This window comes from Lichenostomus cassidix, chromosome 7 (genome assembly GCF_008360975.1).
Source record: "Lichenostomus cassidix isolate B80296 chromosome 7, HeHo_3.0, whole genome shotgun sequence".
NCBI classification, from domain to species: Eukaryota; Metazoa; Chordata; class Aves; order Passeriformes; family Meliphagidae; genus Lichenostomus; species Lichenostomus cassidix.
In genome coordinates this window covers 16,616,682-16,637,453 of record NC_139488.1, presented here as the reverse complement: position 1 = coordinate 16,637,453, position 20,772 = coordinate 16,616,682, and the positions used below count along the sequence as shown (strand labels likewise).

The 20,772-nt window shown below is 41.2% G+C and overlaps 1 protein-coding gene and 1 long non-coding RNA gene across 3 annotated transcripts in view; both read right to left on the bottom strand.

The window, feature by feature from the left end:
• CHN1 (chimerin 1) overlaps positions 1-20,772 on the bottom strand; it is a 94,626-nt gene that overhangs the window by 28,002 nt on the left and 45,852 nt on the right. For both annotated transcript variants that reach the window (XM_085066403.1, XM_085066404.1), the window contains exon 7: positions 1,034-1,111. In XM_085066403.1, coding sequence (XP_084922529.1) covers positions 1,034-1,111 — 78 coding nt within the window. The remainder of the gene's footprint in view (positions 1-1,033; positions 1,112-20,772) is intronic.
• Positions 15,683-20,765, bottom strand: LOC146434634 (uncharacterized). The gene is made up of 2 exons (XR_014853464.1): positions 18,562-20,765; positions 15,683-18,454 (listed from the first exon to the last, which is right to left on the bottom strand). It is a non-coding gene; the product is annotated as an uncharacterized LOC146434634 (long non-coding RNA).

Sequence of the window (20,772 nt, the reverse complement as noted above, 5' to 3'; positions counted from 1 at the left end):
ACCCATGTGTGTGATGGAAATCAAAACTGAAAACAGGAGATATAACAGATACTTAGATCATCAGATGCCTGTATTATGTTAACAATCATCCCTTCTCTTAAAAGAAATAAAAGCTAAATTGGTGGGGTTTTTTTTTTCCTCATTAAAGATAACATTTGGCCTTCAAATCATATATACGAAGTTTGTACTGTCATCTACAGGAATTCAGTAAAACATCAGTTTACGTAGTCTTAAAACTGAGACTGCCTATCATCAAATATATGTGACCACCGAAAGGTTACATTACTGAATCCTTACTGGATACTTATAACAGACACAGACATAAAACACGAATACATTGTATTGACATGTATCTCTCTTCCCAAAGAATACTGGTTATTTAAAGCAATTAAAACAATAATTAGAACCTACAAAGAAGGCTAAGTAAATTTTATTAAAACACAAGGTAGCTGCTCATGCCATCACCTCCAACAGCCCCATGGTATAAGCCATGCTGGTTTCAACACACTCAATTCATTGACACAGGAGAAAAGCCAGAACCTAAGGGAAATGCAAACCATCTGCTCAATCCAGATGCAATAGAACACACTTCTTACCTCCAAAGCTATGTACCAGGTGCAAACTGAGATAAGACCAGTTTAATCATCTAACCATAAATGTAAGAGATTTTTTGGCATTGAAAGTAAAACCGGACTACATTCGAGTGGAAAGAAAACTTTGCCTGTTTTTCTCACCTTCAGCATCTTTCTCAGTATAAACCAATTCTAAATAAAAGAGATAACCTAGATATGGCAAATAGTATCGAAACAAATGCGTGCACACAAGCAGCCAATAACCAAATCCCAGTTCCTCTACTGTTATGTTCTAAACGTGCCTAATTGATATAACCTGCAATGAGGTTTACTTGCAGCTTTTAAGTTCCTAGAAAGTCAGTCTGCATACATATGATTTCCTTGGAGTACGAGACCCATTTCAAAACACTAGCTATAAAGTCCCAGTTGTGATAAAGAAATTAGGTAGGAAAACGTCTTACCTTGAAATTATGAACCTTCTCGTATTTTGGAACATGTTCATTTTCCTTCAGAGTTGCTCTTCGGACGAGCGACGTCAACTGCGAATAAGCAAAGAGTTTAAGAGGTTGCCAGATTGACACAGACGCCTTGCGAGCGCCCAGCTTCATGCCCAAGGCTGCGAGCAGCAGATCGCGCTGCCGGCCCTGCTGCCCGCGGTGCCCCGCGGTGCCGCTGGCTCGGTGCGCTGCCCAGGGCTCCCTGGCCGGCATGCTGGCGCGGAGGCCCGGCTGTGTCACACTCGGGCTGCCGGGGCGGCGCGGACCATGCCGCAGCCTAGGCTGCTGGGGCGGGCGGCGCGGCCATGGAGGACACGGGCTCGGCGGGGCGCGGGGCTCGGCGCTGCCGGCGGGCGGCCGGCGGGCCGGGGGCGGGCGGCAGCCGGCGGCGGGGACGCGCAGCCCGCGGCCGCTCCCTCCATCGGCGGCGGCCGGCTCGGGGGGCGCGGGAACGCGCGGGAACGCGCACGCCTCGCGCCCTCCTCCCGCCCGCTGCCCGGCGCGGGGGCGTCGCGGCCCCTCGCGGAGCGGAGCGGAGCAGCCCCGCCCCGGGGCGGCCGCGGCCAATGGGGGCCCGGCGGGGCGGGCGGGGCAGCTCCTCCCTCACGGCGCGGCTCCCGGCACGGCCCCTCCGGGGCTCCGCGAGAGGCACCCGCGGCAGCAGCCACGCACCGCTAGAAAATGGCACCTCTGCGCTCCTGGGGGGTGCCGCGGGAGGTAGAGCAGCGACCGGCTGCCCCAGGGGACACGGCGGGAAGCGGTTTTTCCCGATCCCCCCGGCTGAGGTGGCCTGTGCACCAGGGCGTACGGCCGGGAGCGGGTGATGGGACCGCTGGTGGGCACCACTCTTCCCTTAAAATTACAGTTTTCAGTTCTTTTCGTGTAAACACAAGCTCACCAATCTCACATCTTGTAGGGACGTGAACACAAATGTCACCCCAAGTTCACTGCACACTTCATCCAGCAAAGCCCTGAACCCCGGACTGCCGGTGACACCTCCCTGCAGGAATTCACAGATCCTGGAGAGGGTGAATGACCACAGTCTCCCACTGGACAGAAACATGAAGTTCGGAAGGATACAACTGACCATGAAATGTGCACAGGGCAGTCGGGTCCTGGCCAGCCCTCGCACAAACCAAAGGAAACTATTTCACACAACCATTAAAGCCCTGAACTCACTGTCACAGGAGCCAAAATCAAGGGGCTCACAAAAGAGCAGGGCAGACTATGTCATATGCCCCCGGAGCTGCCCACCAGCTGAGCACTGACAGCCGGGAGGGGTCACCACGACGGCCACACGACTCTGCCCTTTTTCTACTAGTGCTTTCCAACCATGTGTGAACGGTCTTTGTCAGAGACAGCAAAAACGGACCCTTGATCTGACCACAGCAAAGCTTTCCACCGTGGGGATGACCACCCTCCTGATATGCAGGGTGCCAGAAGACCTTTCCTTGTGCACAGCCTGCCTGTGCAGACAGCCAGCGTACAGCCCTCCCTCCCTCCCTCCCCCTGGCACAGGCTGCCGCACTGCAACTGCTCTCCCTGCTGCAGCAGAGGTATTTTTATCTCTCCTGAGTCAAAAACCAAAGACAAGCACAGTTTGTCACAAGCTTCTGCGTGGAATTGGTATGTGCTTTGCAGCTGGATCACAGTGTTCCAGATTAGCTCAGTCCTGCCAATACAGCTGAGAATAGTGCTCACTGGGAGCCCCTCTCCTGTTCTCTTGTGTGGCCACCTGTACCTTCTTGACAGGTTTTCAAAATCTGCTGGGTTTCAGCACAAGGTCACGGAGCAGAGATTAAGGATCAAGGCTGATGCTTCACCAAACACCAGTGTGCAATACAACTAATAATCGAAACACTGGCTACAGATTATACAGGATGATGCTGTCGGGCATTACTAGCTCATACAGGGGTCTAACTCAGTTCTCTGTTTCAATACAGGCAGGGGGCTGCTCATTCTTTCAAGAAACACTTTTTCAACAAATACCTCAATCTGCCTGTCTTGCTTTTAACCACTCCTTTCTGCTGCAGGTGAATGCTCTTCTGGCATTTTTCTGTCCGTCCTTGCAAGTGCGTTAACACTCCATGGCAACAGGAGATTAAGAAAACTGAGGTGACGAGTAAGAGGTGGCACAAACCGACCACTTCATCTGCACGAAGTGTGAAAATAGTCTGGAATAAGGGGAGGAAGAAGTAGGCAGGCTTTTGAGCTTATTCTTTCCTTCTAGCTAAGGTCGCTTCGCAGTTTAATTCCCAAGACCTACATCAGGTGAAAGTCCTTATGGAACAAGGTGGACCTACACCTGCCCCAGAGGAGTCATCCTCTCCAAACAACTTTGAGTGACAATAGGCTCAGGAAGTAAGTCATGAATTCTAAAAACATTTCATTACACTTTTCTCTGGAACCAAAAATTCCTCTTCTTTTTTAAAGGGAAAAAAATGCATCACCAAAACTTCATACTGGAAATAAATTCTTTGAAAATTGAACTTGTTGGAAATAATGCAATGATTTTCAACAATACATATCAGCATAAACTCTTACTATTTTGCGTAATTCCACTTAAGAAGCAAGATAAAGCAGGGTGAATTTCCCTTTCAATCACTAATAGAACACATATCTGTTTTTTGGCATACTTATGCCTTAATTGTCAGCTTCCCTTTTCTTAATTCTGGAAAACTGAGTTATTTTCAATGGCCCTTTAGAGTCATGCTGGTAGAAACAGATCTCTGGATCCTGGAAAATGAAATCTAAGAATGCCAATAAAAAGGTAAGCAAAACTACCCAACGGGGAAAGGTCCTATCTCATGGCTGTAATTATGAAAATGCGTTATAATCTGGAACGTAGTTACATGATTATGAATTTTAATTTTAACACTGCTTTGTGTTACAGTGCTCTAACAGAGACCGCTTATTGGTTTCATGTAAATCAGCTTCCCATTGTTCAATGCACAGCATTTTCTGCTGTTTACAAATAAAGGAAGATTGGGCTCACCACCTATCCTTACAGTCATTCACCTGTGCTATATGCTCTACAGTACTGTACACCAGAAAGAGAGATTGAAAGACAGTTAAGCCATAAAGCTAGCAACTGAAAAATAAAAATTTATACAACTGCTTTCAGATGGCACAATTTTATAATGTGTATGCTCATTTTTCTGCCACTGTCTAATTTTGTGAGTTTGGCTTTGCAAAGTAATGCTTTTCTTAACACAGACCAAATTCCTTCTTTCAAAAACCAAACTGAAGAACAAAATTTCTGTTTTATACACCTTCCTGACAACAGTTTGGGTCATCAGGCAGATCCAGATCTTTAACTTTGTAGTATGTAAGATAATAAAGTAAGAGAGAACAAGCCACTGTCCTCAGGTAGCCCTAGTCACTGCAGAGATGAGTCATCATCCCCCAGAGCAAACAAGTGAAGTCACAGACTTGGGGCTTAACTCAAATCCTGCAGGAAGCTATCCACTCCCAAGACACTCTGCTGCTCCAGGTGCTCTGAGCTGTCTCTATTGCCTGCAGGTCCTGCTCCTCTTCTAACACCCTTGGCTGTCTTTTGATTCAATGTCTGCTCTCCACCAGTGGCTCCTGCACTCCCTCCCACCAGCACAGTCTCCTCTCCAGAGCCCTTTCATTTTCCAACAAATTATCTTTATAACTTGCTCTGCCTGAAGATACTGCCTGAAGATACTGTCTGCTACATACTGGATGAAAAGGAGGTAGAAATCTGAAGAGGAAAGTGATTTCCTTTTCACTTTTCTAAGGCTTTTTTTTTTTCTTTTTTAGTAATTGTTTGTGACAAACATTTGCAATCACAATTGCATGTGCAGGGAGCAATATGCTGTGCAGACTCCATGAGAAAAGGAAACGGCAAGGCTATCATTCTTAAATTTAATTTCAGGATGTGATTTCACAGGACTGAGGTGAACTGAAAAGGGAATGACTGGAAGCAACAGCTGAGCAACTTCTCAGCAGAGCATGCAATCAGGGCAGCCTCAGTCCTGTACATTTTAGTGATTTAAGCACTGAAAAAACCAAACCCAGCAACACAACAGCCTTTAAACCATGACATCTGTTGAGAGATTTTACATTGTACATATGGACTGAGGGGAAAAAAAAAAAAAAGAAAAAAAGATTGTAACTTGCTATTTCAAATGTTCTCATTTGTTATAAAACCTCAACCATAAGAGTGGTTCAGCCTTGGTCCTATTGGGACTCCACCTTCCTAACTTGTCCCTGGAGTAGTCCTTCAGGGTGCAGGACAGACAGCTGTTCTCAGGAGCACTATTTGCTCTCAGTATTAGCTGGATAATGTATGCATATTTTCTGGTACTAATCTCCTAATCAGTAAAGTCTTATTATAAAGCCTCCACAGAATTGATTTAAAAGTCATCTACGACTTGCAGTAAATTCCAATTAGTCACTCCCTGAAAGACACATTATGTAAGTTTCATCCAGTCACACAGTTCAGCCAACATCATACAAATTATCTTTCTAAAAAGAGAAATCAGTGCATTCCCATTTGTTGAGTAATAAAGTAAAATTATTCCAAGAAAAAGGAAAAAAAAATAAACCCAAACCAAAAATTCAAATCAGGTAAAGATCACAAGTCCTAGAGTAACCAGATTAGATTGATCAGGCCTCCTGAAGCCTATGGGCATTTCCAATACAATAGGATGTTTAGTTTTCTGAACACCTGGCTACTTGCTCAAACACATTATCCGGTTTTCTTTGGAATGCATGTGTAGTACACTGCAGGCTTTTCATTCTCAAACAGTATTTTCATGTTATGACTAAATATGCCTTCATTGTTTCAGAATTTATATATAATATGACCTCTTCCCTGTATTTCAATAATATTAACCAGCAGTTATATTGCATACATTTTAAAAAACCATCAAAGATGATGCCCTATTGTACATATATCAAAAAAGAAGACAGTTGATTTACTATGCAGTGAAGCACAGTAAATTTTGCAGTATTCTGTTTCACTGTATAGCTAACTTAGCCAAATGCATATGCTCAGAAAATCCTTCCTTGTATGAACACTTTATGAGCCTATTTTATGGCCTCAGTACATGATTTTCAAAAGCTAATCAGTCAGATTGTGAAACTGAGCCCAATTTCCTCAATGCTGCTCTTAGTGAAAGTTTGTTCCATGCTAAATATAATTTTCCCAGTCATATCTTTCATAGGATTGTTCTGAAGGAGAAAGATGAGCCCAAAATTTTACTTTTTAAATAAAAGTGATGATAAGCTGCTTTCAATGAATTTTATCCTCTTGTAGAATGTTAGTGCCACGCATAGCCTCTGCCCCCATGGCATGAGCAGCAGGTAGGAATGCTATCCTTTAAAAGGAAAGTTCAACCTGAAAGCTAAACATCGCAAAAGCTGGGTGGGAAAAACCATCACAGTCTCAGCCACCAGGGACTTCTCTTGCTGCCATTTCAACACAGCCACATTTACCTGGCACATGGACACCTTCAGGCTCCTACAGTGCTCAAGTATAATGGAATCCTCAGGCAACACAGTGCCCTGCTTTCAGTCTACAGTTATGCACAGGGAATGTGGGGTTTAAGACATGGTTAAATGATGAAAACTTACTGCTGAGAAAAATTCTAGTTTTTATAACAAAATTTTCCTAATGGACTGACTTCTAATTAAATCAGACCCTCCCCACCCCCTCCAGCAAAACACTTATGGCAAAATCTAAAGAAATGGCTATTAATATTTTTGATAAAAGCACATATGATTTCCATAGCTGGTAATGAACAGTTTTATATCTAGAATTTTAAAAGAAGGTTTAAAAAACCATTAAATTAAAAATGTAATTAAACAAATTCAGCCAAAATGTTGGCTTGACTTAAAGTATGGCTGTTAAATTAAAATAAATAAATAAATAATCAATCTAACCCAAAGTTTAAATTGTGGAAAAAACATTGCCCAATATTGCTGCTAGAAATTCCTGCATCAAAACCAAGCTCTTTCGGTACTGTATTGTGCAATACAATTAAAGTGCATTGGCATTATTTGGGAAGATTGTGTGTTCCCACCAGTGTGCTTACCATGAGAGCATACTTATAAAAAAGCAGAGAGATCTTAAGAGAAGCCAACAGAAAAGTTGTTCTGTAGCTTTACTCCTATAACATATTGGTCACTGCAGCTGATCAAAATCTAGGTTTATTTTGTTCTAGCGGCAGATAGGTTGTAGATTTGCTCCTGGCAGTTACGGACATGGGCCTTTGGAAATGACAGTTCCAAACTGTGCACCAGCAAAAACCATCCATGTGACTGTTCCTCTCTTCCAGTAACTGGCAAGATAAAACCAATGAATATTTCCTTTTCTGGATGGTGGCACAAAAGCAAGGCACTTTTCAGTGGCAAATACAACCCATTCTTTTCCTTAGGGAAGGGTCTATTTTAGTATATAACTATGGATTTAGACATGGCAAAAATGAAATAAAAATTTCTCAGTACCTTCAGGAAGAAGTTCTGGTTTTGGTCTAGTTCTGGAGGACTTTGCTAATATCAAGTGACTTAGCTTTCAGGGAGGTCAGCAACTGGCCTGCCACATACAAGTAATTCCAGAGACTTCCTCCATGCTCCATAAGTACAAATCCCACTAAAGGGGTGTCTGCGGGCATGTGGGAATGTGCACAGGTAGGGGTGTGTTGCAATCAGTAATGATGCTAACTGGGTTTTATGAGCTATAGCTACAACTTCCTTTATGCAGCATAAATAGTGCTACACTTTCTCACAGAGTTGCATTCTAGACGAGAAAGTGCAGTCCTGCCCTCATCTCAGGAGAAGCAGGAGCCACAGGGCTCTACCAGTGCAAGATGTCCATGTGTTCCCAGCTGCCTCTGTCAAAATAACCCACTGCTCCAGCCCTGTCCTTTAAGACAGACTACCAGCCTGCTTGCAAGAGGCAGGATGTGACTACTTGACAAAAGGAGAGCTCCCACCAACCTGTGTGACACTGAGGCAGGAGATTCCAATCAAACACCATGATAAAAGCTACCCAGAAAGCTAAGAAATGAGCTCCTAACTCTGACTGTGGTGAGGAAAGCAGTTCCCTGTGACTGTGAGTTCAAGCTGAGGCATCGGCCTGAGCAATTGTCTCCTTGCTTTGTAGTAGCTCCTTACCGCAGTCCCATTCTTCTGCCTGAAAACAAGCTGCATTAAAAGGGGGCCAACCCCAACCAAACTGGGAAAAGTCGAGGAGACCAAGAACTGGTAGAGGACAGAAGTGCCATCTCCCTGCTTCAGGGGGCTGGCAGCATCACTGTTCCCTAAGCAAAGTTTTCAAAATGATTTGTGAAAAAGAAGAGAAGCATCATTAAACACTGGAATTTGTGTCCAGTAAATCCTTCAGACAGAAAACTCTCCTTTACAGTTTTGCTTTCTGTCCTTTCCACCCCTCCATCCTTCATAGTTTTGGTTTTGGTCCATCTTATCTTCCTCCCCTCCTGCAAGGATCCTGGGCCATGGAGCTGGTATGCTAAACAGTGAGTTAAAGCATATGCCTTGGACAGGTACTCTTCTCCCTGGGCAAGGCAGGAGCAGAGAGACTGGGAGGACTACTCACATAGTTGAAGTTAATTATTACACCATGATGCATCGCAAAATCAGAGCTAGAGAGATCTGGCAGCAACAACACCTTCAGAAAGGTGAGCTGGTGAAACAAAGACTCTGCCTAAGGGAGCAACCCTCACCTTGGTCAGCAACACAGAGCCTGTTCCTCAGCAGCTTCTCCATCTTGCTCTCATTGAGTCAGCATTTCCTATTTCAGCTGACAGCATTGCATTTTCTTCCCATTCCTTTGTCTGGGATATGTCTCCCTGCTGGTCTGCAGAGAGCTGTGCTGCTGCGACCGAGGCACAACTGACGTTCATTGCAGTGAAGGGTCACTCCAGCAAAAGCCTCTTGACTCATGACATGTCAAGGCAGACTGTATTCCAAAGAGACCTTGAAAGTAATTTATAAATGCCATGTGCCCTGTAGGAGTGGTAACAGTTAAAATGTAATGCAAATTGGCAGCTGCATTGAATGCTCCTCTTTTGGCAAGTGCTCTTTATTACTGATATACTGAATTAAAGTATTGTAAGAGAAAATAGACTGTTAAGAAGGATCTTTTCAAACCATAAGGGACTGGTGGTTTTATTCCTCATTTGACCCATACTGTTATGAGGATTTCCGCAAATAAAAAGGAAAAATACAAATAAAAGAGAAGTTTAACCATACCCTTTGATGAGGAAATAAGTAAGTTACATTTCCTTTGAAATATCCATTTAAGAATCTTACTGACAAAAGCTGTTTTTACAATCAACCTCTTATATTTTTGTAATTGAAAATGTATACACTTAGGGATAATGAAAATTGTGTCATCCACAAGGTCTTTCTATTAGTATATTTATTAGGTGTTTTTTAATTTTTTCCTCGTAGAATAGGAGTTTTGGCTGCTGGTATAACATAGGCAAATAGTGTGGAAATTTCTTTCTATGTCTCATCAATATTTTGTTACCTGATGTATAATACTCATTTCACATTAGTCTTGACTGGCAGTCTAATGCATCTAACATTAGCCTTTTTTTGTTCTACACAGTAACTCAATTTAGACTAATTCAATGTATGTTATAATTGAAAACTGCAGCTCATTAATTTCTAAACACTCTTTGTATTTCAGACTACACCTGCTCCTTTGGCACATCCTCTATTTTGAACCCATCCACTTCTTCCTGAATAAGCTATGTTGCTATGATACATGTGCTGCCACAGTTTCTTTTTTAATCATACTGTCAGTCCATAATCATACTTATTTAGCATAAATAAGAGTAAGAATGCAAAGTCTCCTAATCCTTCCTGAATTACCATTTGATTTGAACCTATGAGTCAAGGTGACAACAATGCTTAACCTGAAGGAATACTAGAGCTATCAAACAGATGAATGCAATGTACTGCAAAATTTATAATGGGGAAAACCTGCTTATGGACCACCTCACTGCAGGAAAAATAAGCAATGGGGTAACCCCTAGTGCTCACCAACATCCCTTGTGGACCTTGATTACCAGTTTTGTAGGTCCATGTGTGTCCATGGCATAGCTGCACCAGTGGGTCAGGGTCTGTTCATTTTACACAATGCAATTAGGCACACTTGGAGAATCAGATGGGCTGATCATCCTTCAAATGAGTCTCATGTGGACTCCCACTATCCTTGCATAAATCACTATTTAAATCAAGGCTGCTCTGAAACTTGCAATGAATGAAACCAGAGTGGAACTGGCAGTGGAATTATAGTCTGCTCCCAAAATCATATTATCAGTTATTAACAAAGTATCAGTTTATTTCCACCCATAAAGTCTTCTAATCCCTGATCACATTCTCAGAAAAGGCTCATTTCACTTCTGTTGACCAGTGTTCCAATTTTCTCCTCTCCTTTTACACACATGGTTCATCTTTGCAATTTATTCCCTCTAAGTTTCCTAATTAACATTTTAAAATGCTTCTGTCAGGAAAACTTTTCATATAAGGGCAATAAACATCCCATTTCCCTACTGAAAGCTATGACTTAAAAATTCTTGAGACAAGCACTCAAGAAATCATCATCTCAAATGGTCAAACACTGCATCTTTGAAACAAATTGAAATAACCACTGGATTTGAAAATGGAATGATTTCCAATGATTCAAAATGGGGCTGGCAATGCAACTCCCCTTCATCAATTTCAGCTATACAGAATATTTACCTTTCAAGGGAGAAGCTCTGGCATGTGGACAGATTATACAACCTCTGTTACACAGGAGAGATTCTGGGGGTTTTTATTTTTTTCCCCCAGCAAGTCTGTGTTTTCTTACAATGTAATGTTTAGTTGATGTCTATTTTCAGTTGAAATACTCTAGTCCCAGGTCCCAATCTACATCTGGGATTTCAGCTGCTGTCTTTGAACAACAGCTTTCATTTTGAGTACAGGTCACATCAAAGCTAAAGGACTAAGTTTAGGGTATATTTACATTACTTAAATTCTGTGGAAATTAACAAAATGTTAAACCAGCACAACAGCTTCCCTCTTTCTTAGCATGCTTTGCATCTCATCTTACAGGGCAATTTTTTATTTGTACTGCCACCATCAACTAGCACTTAAAAAAATGACACTGCTTGTAAGATTCCTATCACTGAAGTTGTGTGAATTTTCAACAATAAAAACAGCCCACGAGAATTAACCCATAAGGTTCATTAAAAAAATTATCCAATAAGCTCTCAGCACGATCAGCTTACTGAGCAGTGAGTCTGCCTTGAGAAGTTCAGCGTGACAGAAGTGACTGGAAGCTCCCAGGCACCAGCTGTGACCAGCGCTAGCAAGGATTTGGATGGAAGCTGGAGGGAATGAGAAGCTGTCACTTAAGAGACAGCACTTGAAATTCTGTGAAACATAACAACTCAGGATACTTTCTGCAATTTTTGTGCATTTGCATTAAACAAACATATTGCTACTCTAATCATCATCCAATTCACAGAAATGCCTAAATGCAAATGTAATTCACTATCATATTAACTTTGGGAAATGGCTTCAAGACTTTCCCAGAAAGGGAAAATAATCAGAAAATCTTCTACCAATAAACTATTTGACATATGATATAAAGCATAGAGCTTTTAAAATATTTCACCATTACATGCAAAATGGAAATTGGGAACCAAGCCTTTTCATATTTTCACAGAATTCCTCCAATCCTCTCTCAGAAGGGGTAAAATCTGCTTGCCTCTAAGTGCTACTAATCTAATTCACAAATTGGAAAACATGAAAAAAAATTATTAAATCACATACATATATGACTAAGGCTTAATAGAGGACATTACACTCTGTGATACTAGCTCTAAGGTTCCTTAGGCAACTTATTTCTAACTGCTTAAGCTCTAAGAAAATGCAATAACAATCCCCACTAAACAGCAATATAATCAAAGTGCATTATAATATGAACTTCACTATTAGAAATACATCATCCTGTGCTTATCTTGGAAGTTGTATGGAAGTTGATATTGAGGAATATCAATACTAACACAGTGAAGTTTACAGCAATGACTAAGAACTGAGAAGCAGATTTTTCAGCGCGGTGATTCTTACCTTACTAAAACATTAGAACTGTAGAACACTAAACGCCAGAAGCAACACTGTTTCCAACTGCTGATGCCATGCAGAAGAAAGGTTAAATATGGAAAAGTTTAATGTTCTAAAAGTTAATGATCAAAAGGAGACTTTGCAAAACTGTCAAGAGTTGCTGTCTTTGCTGATGACAAGTGTGACAGGTTTGAAATAATAAGAGCAAGTAGTTTGTTGAGCTTAGTAATAAAACTGCTCTCCTTACTTTGTTCAAAGTCAGAAAACATTCAGCTAGAGACTAAAATTAAGCATGAGAAGTTTTAGCTGAAAATATCTTTTTTCTTGTGAAAGATTAAAAGGAAAGAAACAAGGACCAGAACAGATCAGCTTCTGTGGCAGTAACCACAGAAAAAGTGTTCTTTTTTCCTTTCATGGTCTAATACTTGTTTTAGGCACACCTAACTACTTCTCTTTGTGCTACCATTTCTAAAACAAGCATTTCACTCTCCATGGGTCTTAAGCATTTGGTAACCACTTATGAATGGGCAATTATTAGTGGAGCAGATGTGCCTGCCTATCAGGGCATCCTCTAACTGGATGGGGGTGACACATCAGACCACCGCAGATCCACATCCTTTCCATCTCTGTACAGAAGCCAAAAGACATGTATTTGTACTTGGAAGCAGGTAAACAGTGACCAATGTAAAATGCTTTCCCACTCCCATCTAGACACACAGAATAGCAAGTAAGGAGAGAAAGCACTTTATCTGAATAAAGAGAGAGGTAAATGGAGAAAATCCCTGGTAGTCAGACTCCTAAGATAGGTTTGAATTGGCTACAGAAGCTGCAGAAGGCATAAAATGCAAGGTATTTCAGATATTAGTTCAAAGCCAAAGGTGCTACCAACTGCACTTCCCCCAGACCCAGCTTCTCCTTGGGCCTCTCACGTTCTACAAGTGAGCAGACCTGACCCTGCCCAGTTTATGAGATTGGACACAACCATAGCCCAAGGTGATTATCACCAGCTATACAGTGTCACGTTATAAAGTTTAAGTGAGGTAAGAAACTTGTAAATAACAAAATTATCCTTTTATAGGGCTCTTAATTCAACAGTCCGGTCTGTTTCCTGTAGAAGTGATTACTAATAGAAAATAATTAGGAGATGCCAGATGGGAGGAGGAGTTTAAAAAAAAAAAACACCCAAAACTCACGCAGCTGAGTGAGAACAACAATCGAGGGAGCTGCCAGCTAGCAACCCACCACAGTCCCTCACCATGGAGAAAACCTTTGCACAAGCAATAAATCAGAACCACACATCTGCTTTAGAGGCTGCTCTGAGAGAGACCCACCTTCTCCCTTTGGTGGCCACTGCATGGATTATTCAGTTGCGAGAAGGCATAAAAAGTCAAGGGTAGCCACAGGGGTTTTATAAAAAAAAAGGGGGAAAGAAGATTGTAATTTCCTTATATGTGTTCATGTGGCTTCCCCACTGTATATCTAGGTGGCCTTTTTGGAAATCTGAAGTGTGAGGCCCATAGGGAAGGTCAGCAGCAGACTCCTACAGCATGCCAGGGCTGAAGTCACAACTGCTCTCCACTGCTCACCTGGAGCTGAGCTGGCCCTCTGTACTTCTGTGTCCCAACTAGCAAGGTCCACTAGGATGGGAAGACTCATTCTCACCCTGGAGAGTGCCCAAAGAAAGCTATCCTCTAGGACTCTTCAAGAGCAAAGGGAGAGTCCTCCCTCCCTCCCACCCTGTGAATCTTCTTGCACTAGCCTACCCCAGTTACAAAGGAAGGAAATATCTGCCTGTGCATGTAAGAGAGGCTAGGGCTACACAGTACTTTTTGAAGGGCATTAAAAACATAACCAGATCCAAACCACCAAACGTTAGAAACCCTGAAAAGAACTGAGGTGAAGACTTCACACTGACTGACCTCACAACACTGAGAAACACAGGAAAAGAGTAACAGTTTATTCACTGCTAATGGTTTCATTTTTATCAGTAACAACACAAGCATTCTTATTTAGAATTAATTGCACAGCAACTGTACTGCTTTACAGCCTTTTTAACAGTTCTGCACACTATTCATCTTACAAAGCCTCAATCAGGCACAGGGCATATGCTGAGGGTAATTACGACACTTCTGCTGAGGGCCTGATGTGTGACTCTGAAAGACTAGCCCCCCTTGATTTCACATGGCAGCTGCCAGTCTCAGTATAATTTGACACCAAACTTTCTGAAGACTGTATCTTTGTGTACACATCTCACATGTCAGATCATAAAAGAGCCACACTTAGCTGCAAAAGCAGAAAGTAACTTGAAAGGTCATCTCAGCAAGCAGTGAAGTGACTTGTACCCATGACAAAAGGCTGAAGCAGGATGCTGATCCTCAACTGTGTTTACCTTCAGAATGCAGAAAACAGCTTTACAGGAGTAGCACAGTAACGGGAGATGCAATCTCTGCTTGAAATGCAGGCTAACCTAAGGCACTCCTCACTGTCTGAAGTCTGTGGATCCTTACTTGTTCTGACCCTTGTAATACTACATTAGCATCATGCAATCAGGGTACCAACACAAGCACTCAGCTTTTACTTCCCATTAATCCCACACATTATTGTGTAAGCATTACATTAATGTGCTCTGGAGGTGCAGACACACACACACACACAGAGGCAGGCAGGCAAGTCCTGTGGGGCTCCATGGAATCAGCCAGCAGGCCATTTGTAACCTGCAGGAACTGACAGAGCACGGCTGAGCATGAACTAGAGCTGGCACCAACAGAAGAAGAAAGAATTTGGCCTGGGAGAAACAAGAGAGCTATGGCACAGTGTTTAGCAGTGGAGGTCCAGTTAGAGACCCTTAAAAAACAGGTTTTGCTTCCTAATTTATCCTTTATAAGCATGAGATACTGATAAGAGTAAACTAGATATTCTGTGTGTGACCTGGGGTTTAAACTAGCGAAGTGCACGCTTCATTTGGAAGCTCTGAATCTTAAAACAAAATCAGTTTAAACAAGCTTTTTTAGTGAATCAATTTTACTGCCATAATGAACACAAATAAGGGCTTGGGTTACTTGTGGTGATTTTAAGTAGAAAAAGCACTCTGCAGTTTGGAGAAAACAATTTTCTTTGTGCGGATGTCTTTACACTGGGCAACATGTGCACTTAATGCTCCTTTCTTGGGTATTAACAAACACAGGGTTAAGCTAAAAACATGTATGTTTATAAAAAGCCATTGTAACCATTTGCAGTCCTAGCTTGAACTATATGTGCCATATATAATAGCATATATGACAGTGGTTCCCCACCAACATAAATGCTAATGCAAAGAAAGAAAAGATGAGGAAGACTGAGGCTGGGGCCATCTCTTCTGAGCATGATGTTGCTGATATGCTGGAGTGGCTATCTAAGAAGTGGGCTTGTCTTTCATCCTGCTAAGAACTTTCTTGGTATTAACAAAATTGTCTATGCTTTGAAGTCTCTGCTGAAAGATGGGCTAAACTCAGAAGAAATAAATAGAAGTTTCTGCCTTCCGCAGAGTTATGTTTTATTTATAAATTACATTAAAGTTACAGAGTGATTGTCATGGACACCCGCGCAGGGACTGGAAAGGAACATTTGTGAGAAAAGAGCTGACAATCTCCTCAAGTTAACCCATGGGATTCTTCAGTGCTCAGCCTCCTGCACCTTTAAATGTACTTTAAGGTAAATATTCATTAGTTGCACTTTTAAAAACACTATTTCTTTATCATTACCCTTCTTAATAGCTATGGCTTGTTTCAATGTTGTACACATTATGCATCCATCTTTCCTTGTAAGTTAATATAAGTAAATGGAAATATTTCAAACAACTTCCAGCATGAAGATTGCTTCAGCTCTCAAAGCACACTTTCCTCCCTGATTATTAAGACCATGTCTTCTTTTTAGCTCCTATCAGCTCCAGCATTGGCATTACTGTGCTGCACCAAACAGTGCTACTCAAAGCTGTCTTCCTCCATCACAGACCTCGATAAGGGTGCCTGAGTTCCTATGACAGCCACTGCAACCTCAGCTACAGCTTCTCATGTCCTGTCACTGAAGAGAGAATAAGCCTTGATGAAGGAAAGATTTAAGCAGATCTTACTAACAGATTTGACTGGGAGCAAAAGTAGAAAAGTACTAGTGTCATTAATGAAAATGTCAGTGTCAGTTCAAGGCTGGAAATAAGACTGGTCCCTCTGCAACACCCATAAGTATCCCCCTTGATTTGGTACGTGGAATATATTATGAATTTATTAGAAATGTACACAGAACACAGTAAACTTTGTGATCTGGATTATCTTTGGAGGCAGGTGTAAAAGCATGTTTCCTACTAAAATTATACAGATTTACATTTCCAGATATCCTTGCACAGAGTTGCAGAAAATCAGCCTTCTTTACTATGGAGGAAAAAATGGTATCACCAGCTAAGGTAATTGAAAACAGAAAGAAAAGATTGCTTTTGTTGGTTGACTGCTGCCACATACCTTCTCTCAATTCCTTCCATCTACAGGAATTGAATGGAATGTAGAACAGCCTAGAGGAGGTCTTTAACTGATTGGCAGCCACTGAACTTTCCTGAAGAAATTGCACATATCACCAAGTAAACATGAATAAATGTGATTCAGTTGATATCATAACATCAAAACCAGCACTTCACTTTGAAAGACAGGATAATTCATAACTAATGATTTCATTTTCTCATAAAAAATATTAAATCTTGAATCAATCACTCATACAACTTCTTACACATATTATACAAAATATAAAGAAATCAAAACATGTCAAAATGAAAAAAATGTTTTGCAGGGCTTTAAAGAAGGACTTTGATATATGTTTCTAGATATTCACTAATTTCTGAGAGCTACCATTTTTGTAAGGTGTTTCACTCAATCAAGTAATCTGCTCTAAGGCCATAATTGCCTTTGAGAGTAGGGAATCTTCAGAGACCCATCACTATTCAAGACACAGGAGGAATACTAAATCTCATGATAGTGGGTATTATTTCCATTTCCACACTAGGTCACACAGATTGAATCCACATGGGAAGCCCTCTTTTAAATCATTCTTAGCCCGCTCTTAACACACAGACCATGACGGCTTCACAGTTAAATTCTGAACAATCTGCAGACCATTTTGGGAACCAGCATCACCTTCTTAACGGAGCAGCTAAAATTTGGGCCATTCAAGCAGGACAAGCACTCTCCTGTTTTCAGTCTCTCCTCCTCCAGTTATCTCTGACTATTTAGTAATTCCTTTATATGAAAAGCATTAAATCATTAACAGGAATTTTAACTTTTAATATATACTTGTACATGGTATGCAGTCATATTCCTTCTCGTAATCAGTGAAGCTCATGCTGTGCTGTGAATTATATTCGTATGCTTTTCCCATTAAAAACTGCATCTTAAATCATGCCACAATATGGTCTCTCACATGACCCAGGAGTATTGCAATTTGTGTCTTACAATCCTTATCTAATGATTGCATAATTTTTGACTTTTCATCTCTTACAGTCTTTAAGTCTTTCCCCTTTACTAGGGCTCATTTTTCATATATTGCATATGAAAAGTATCACCCAACACACACTGAATTCCTCCACCATACATTAATTGCAGAAAAGAGCAGGGAACAACGTATTACAAGTGCCTGCTGGGACTCATCTAACACAAAATGCAGCAATTCCTGCTACTGCCCAACACCAAACTGAAGACTGGGTGAGTGCCCTTTCATATTTCATTCTCAAGCTTGGGGTGTATTCTCTAGCTGCCCAGTTTCCATGGAAGAAAGTGAAACTCCATTCCCACCAGCTGTTCCACAGGCTCTGCCTGTCTTTGTGTCTCTTCTTTCCTTCTTCTGAAGGACTTCTATTCCATACACACCCACACGACTGGGCAGCAGTCGCAGGCACAAAATTTAGATTCATATCTGAACAGCCTCAGAGTCTGCAAATCTGGGAACGTATTTTGGCTCAGGATGATCACGTTACAGACCCAGACTTCCTTCTCTCTTTACAGAGGAGAAAGCATACCATGCAGGGAGAAGCTGTGGGACTGCATTATAAAACTGATAAATATGCATTAATTGCCAAATGCTGTACACACTGCAGAAATTGTCATCCTCACCATGGGGCTAACGGGCACACAGATCTTGCTGTTTGGATCACAAGACAATCCCTTTTTTGTGCTGAATTCTGAACAATTTTCTTTGGTTCATTGCAATTCAATGATATTCTCTTCATACTGCAAAACAGGAATCAACCTACCATCCCTGCCACCTTAAAGAAAGTAAAACTACTTGACCTATTCATAAATGGCTGGTTGTTCCAAATGCTGAGGTTGCTGCTGGGATCAGGTGTTGGTCACAGGGCTGAATACCTTACTCTCCTTGGAGATTTGCTGGATGAAGTGGCATGCAGGCAAATCTGTGCCATCTTCCCACCAAAACCCTGAGAGGTGCAAAGACAGCCAAGATGTCACCTTTGTGCCACTCCACGGCGAGAAAGATCACACTGTGCTGTTCCTATGCAGCCACAGATAGCAATCCCAACTGGATAATGAGTCAAAAAGTAAATTGAAATCTCCATGTGATGTCTGTGTGCCTCAGTGTATCCACATCCGTATAGTACAAGACAAAATAAAGAAGGGTATTAAAACCTGGGCTTCAGGGCTGAAAGCACCACTGCTGTCGAACTGTTTTGTGGCTGAAGCCCCTTTAGTTACTTACAAGCTCCAGACAGAGGGTGAGATGCTGAGATTACATCAGTAACCTGTCTAAAGGTTTTCCACATGGAAATGGCACAGCAAGAGGCCATTCAAAGTTCAGCTGAGCTCCAGTGCCAACAATTACACTGAAGCAGAACTGCTGCCAGAACTGGAGCAGCACAGGACAAAAATTTAGATCTTTGATAAATATTCCATAGTCCTTGAGCTATTTAATGAGAAATGTTTCCAAAACTATGTATATCTTGCTGGTGAGTGACATAACACAACGTAATCCATGGAAAAAACAGCATTGTTCAATACTAATCATTGAAATCCCTTTACTATGAACAATTTTGCATCAGTCTAAAAAATGTAACAGAACAGAGTTCTGCTGTCACTTGGAAGTTTCTGAATGCATGAAGAATTAATTTTACCAAAAAAACCCAAAGTGGCAACTTCCAGAAGACTTAGAGATTTTTACCCAGGCTTTGCATTATAATAAACTCTCTATGATAATATGCAAAAAGAATCTTTTTGAAACAGCATGCTGGAAGCAGAGGCTGTCAGGAACTGTAAGTGATAACTCACCCCTCTACTACTGGCATCTAACAGGCAAGAAATTGGATATTTAACGTGGTCAGCTAGCTTTAATATCCCAGCAGTATTTCTTTTGTCAAAATGATCTGATAACGGTGAAGATTCATACTTTAAGCTAAGTTGGGTGCTTCATCTCTCAGCAAATTCAGTGCAGAATGACATATTCTGCTGAAGGAGGATTTGAAGGACCAAAGCTATGAGCCTCTCTCTCTGTGGACTCTGTATGGAGCTTAGTTTCACTGTAACAGTCATGTATGTTGGAAATTGTCAGTCAGACCTTTCCTCCACATCAACAAAAATGAAAACCATATATTTCTGATTGAAGAGACAAAAGATCCCAGCTAAGGTTAGCATTCCTTCTACGCGCTATAAGCATATTAGATAGTCCTAATGTATGTCATTCTGAAGTTTGCTAAATAGGGGAACATCAGACTATTATACATGCTTTAACACCTACACATGTGTAAAAATAACTTTTAGAAAGACTTTCATTTGTCAGATTTTCAATAAACAAAGTATTTAATTTAACACAATGGAATTTACATTATGCTTGCCTTTTATGTTTAGTCTCTGGAACACAAATGAAATTTCAGGCAGCTGCTTTGTCTGCCCAGTACATTCCCAACCTCCTTTAATATTTTTATGTTCACCGGTTTTAAGATTTCTTTCTTCTTCGTTTTTCTTTTATAATCCAGGATGCAATTACTTCTCAGCTGATACTGCAACTCTCTGAAGAGAGCAATCCTTCTTTTTAAGTCTGGCTGAGGCCAAAAATAGCTCTGTCAGCTTCTGACAGGCTGAACTTAGCCAAGTGAAATGTTTTAACATTTTATCAACTTAATGAACACTCTTATTTATAATGTGGACAACTTTACTGTCATTATATGCAGACTGCTGAATAGATTATGGAATGCATTTGTTTGGGGGAAGCTGAATATATTAAGAAATAATACGCAATTGTCATATACTGTAAACAATTTTAAGATTAAATGTTCTTTGCCCATTTGAAATAAAGGAGTGGCTTAATGGCAACATCTGCAACTATAAAAACACCTGAAGAATCACAATGACAAATAACTAACCTCCAAATCATGAAAATCTGCAATATGCAAAAATTACCATTATAAAACTCTATAACTAGTTCAAATATTTTTGTTAATGTAACATTGGAAATAAATATGTAGACCAAATAGCTGCAGAGACCTTTAGTACTTTATAGTAGAGGGGAAAGGTTAAAAGTACAAAATAAAAAGTCTAACAGAAAAAAAGTGTGGGTTAACAATTGCT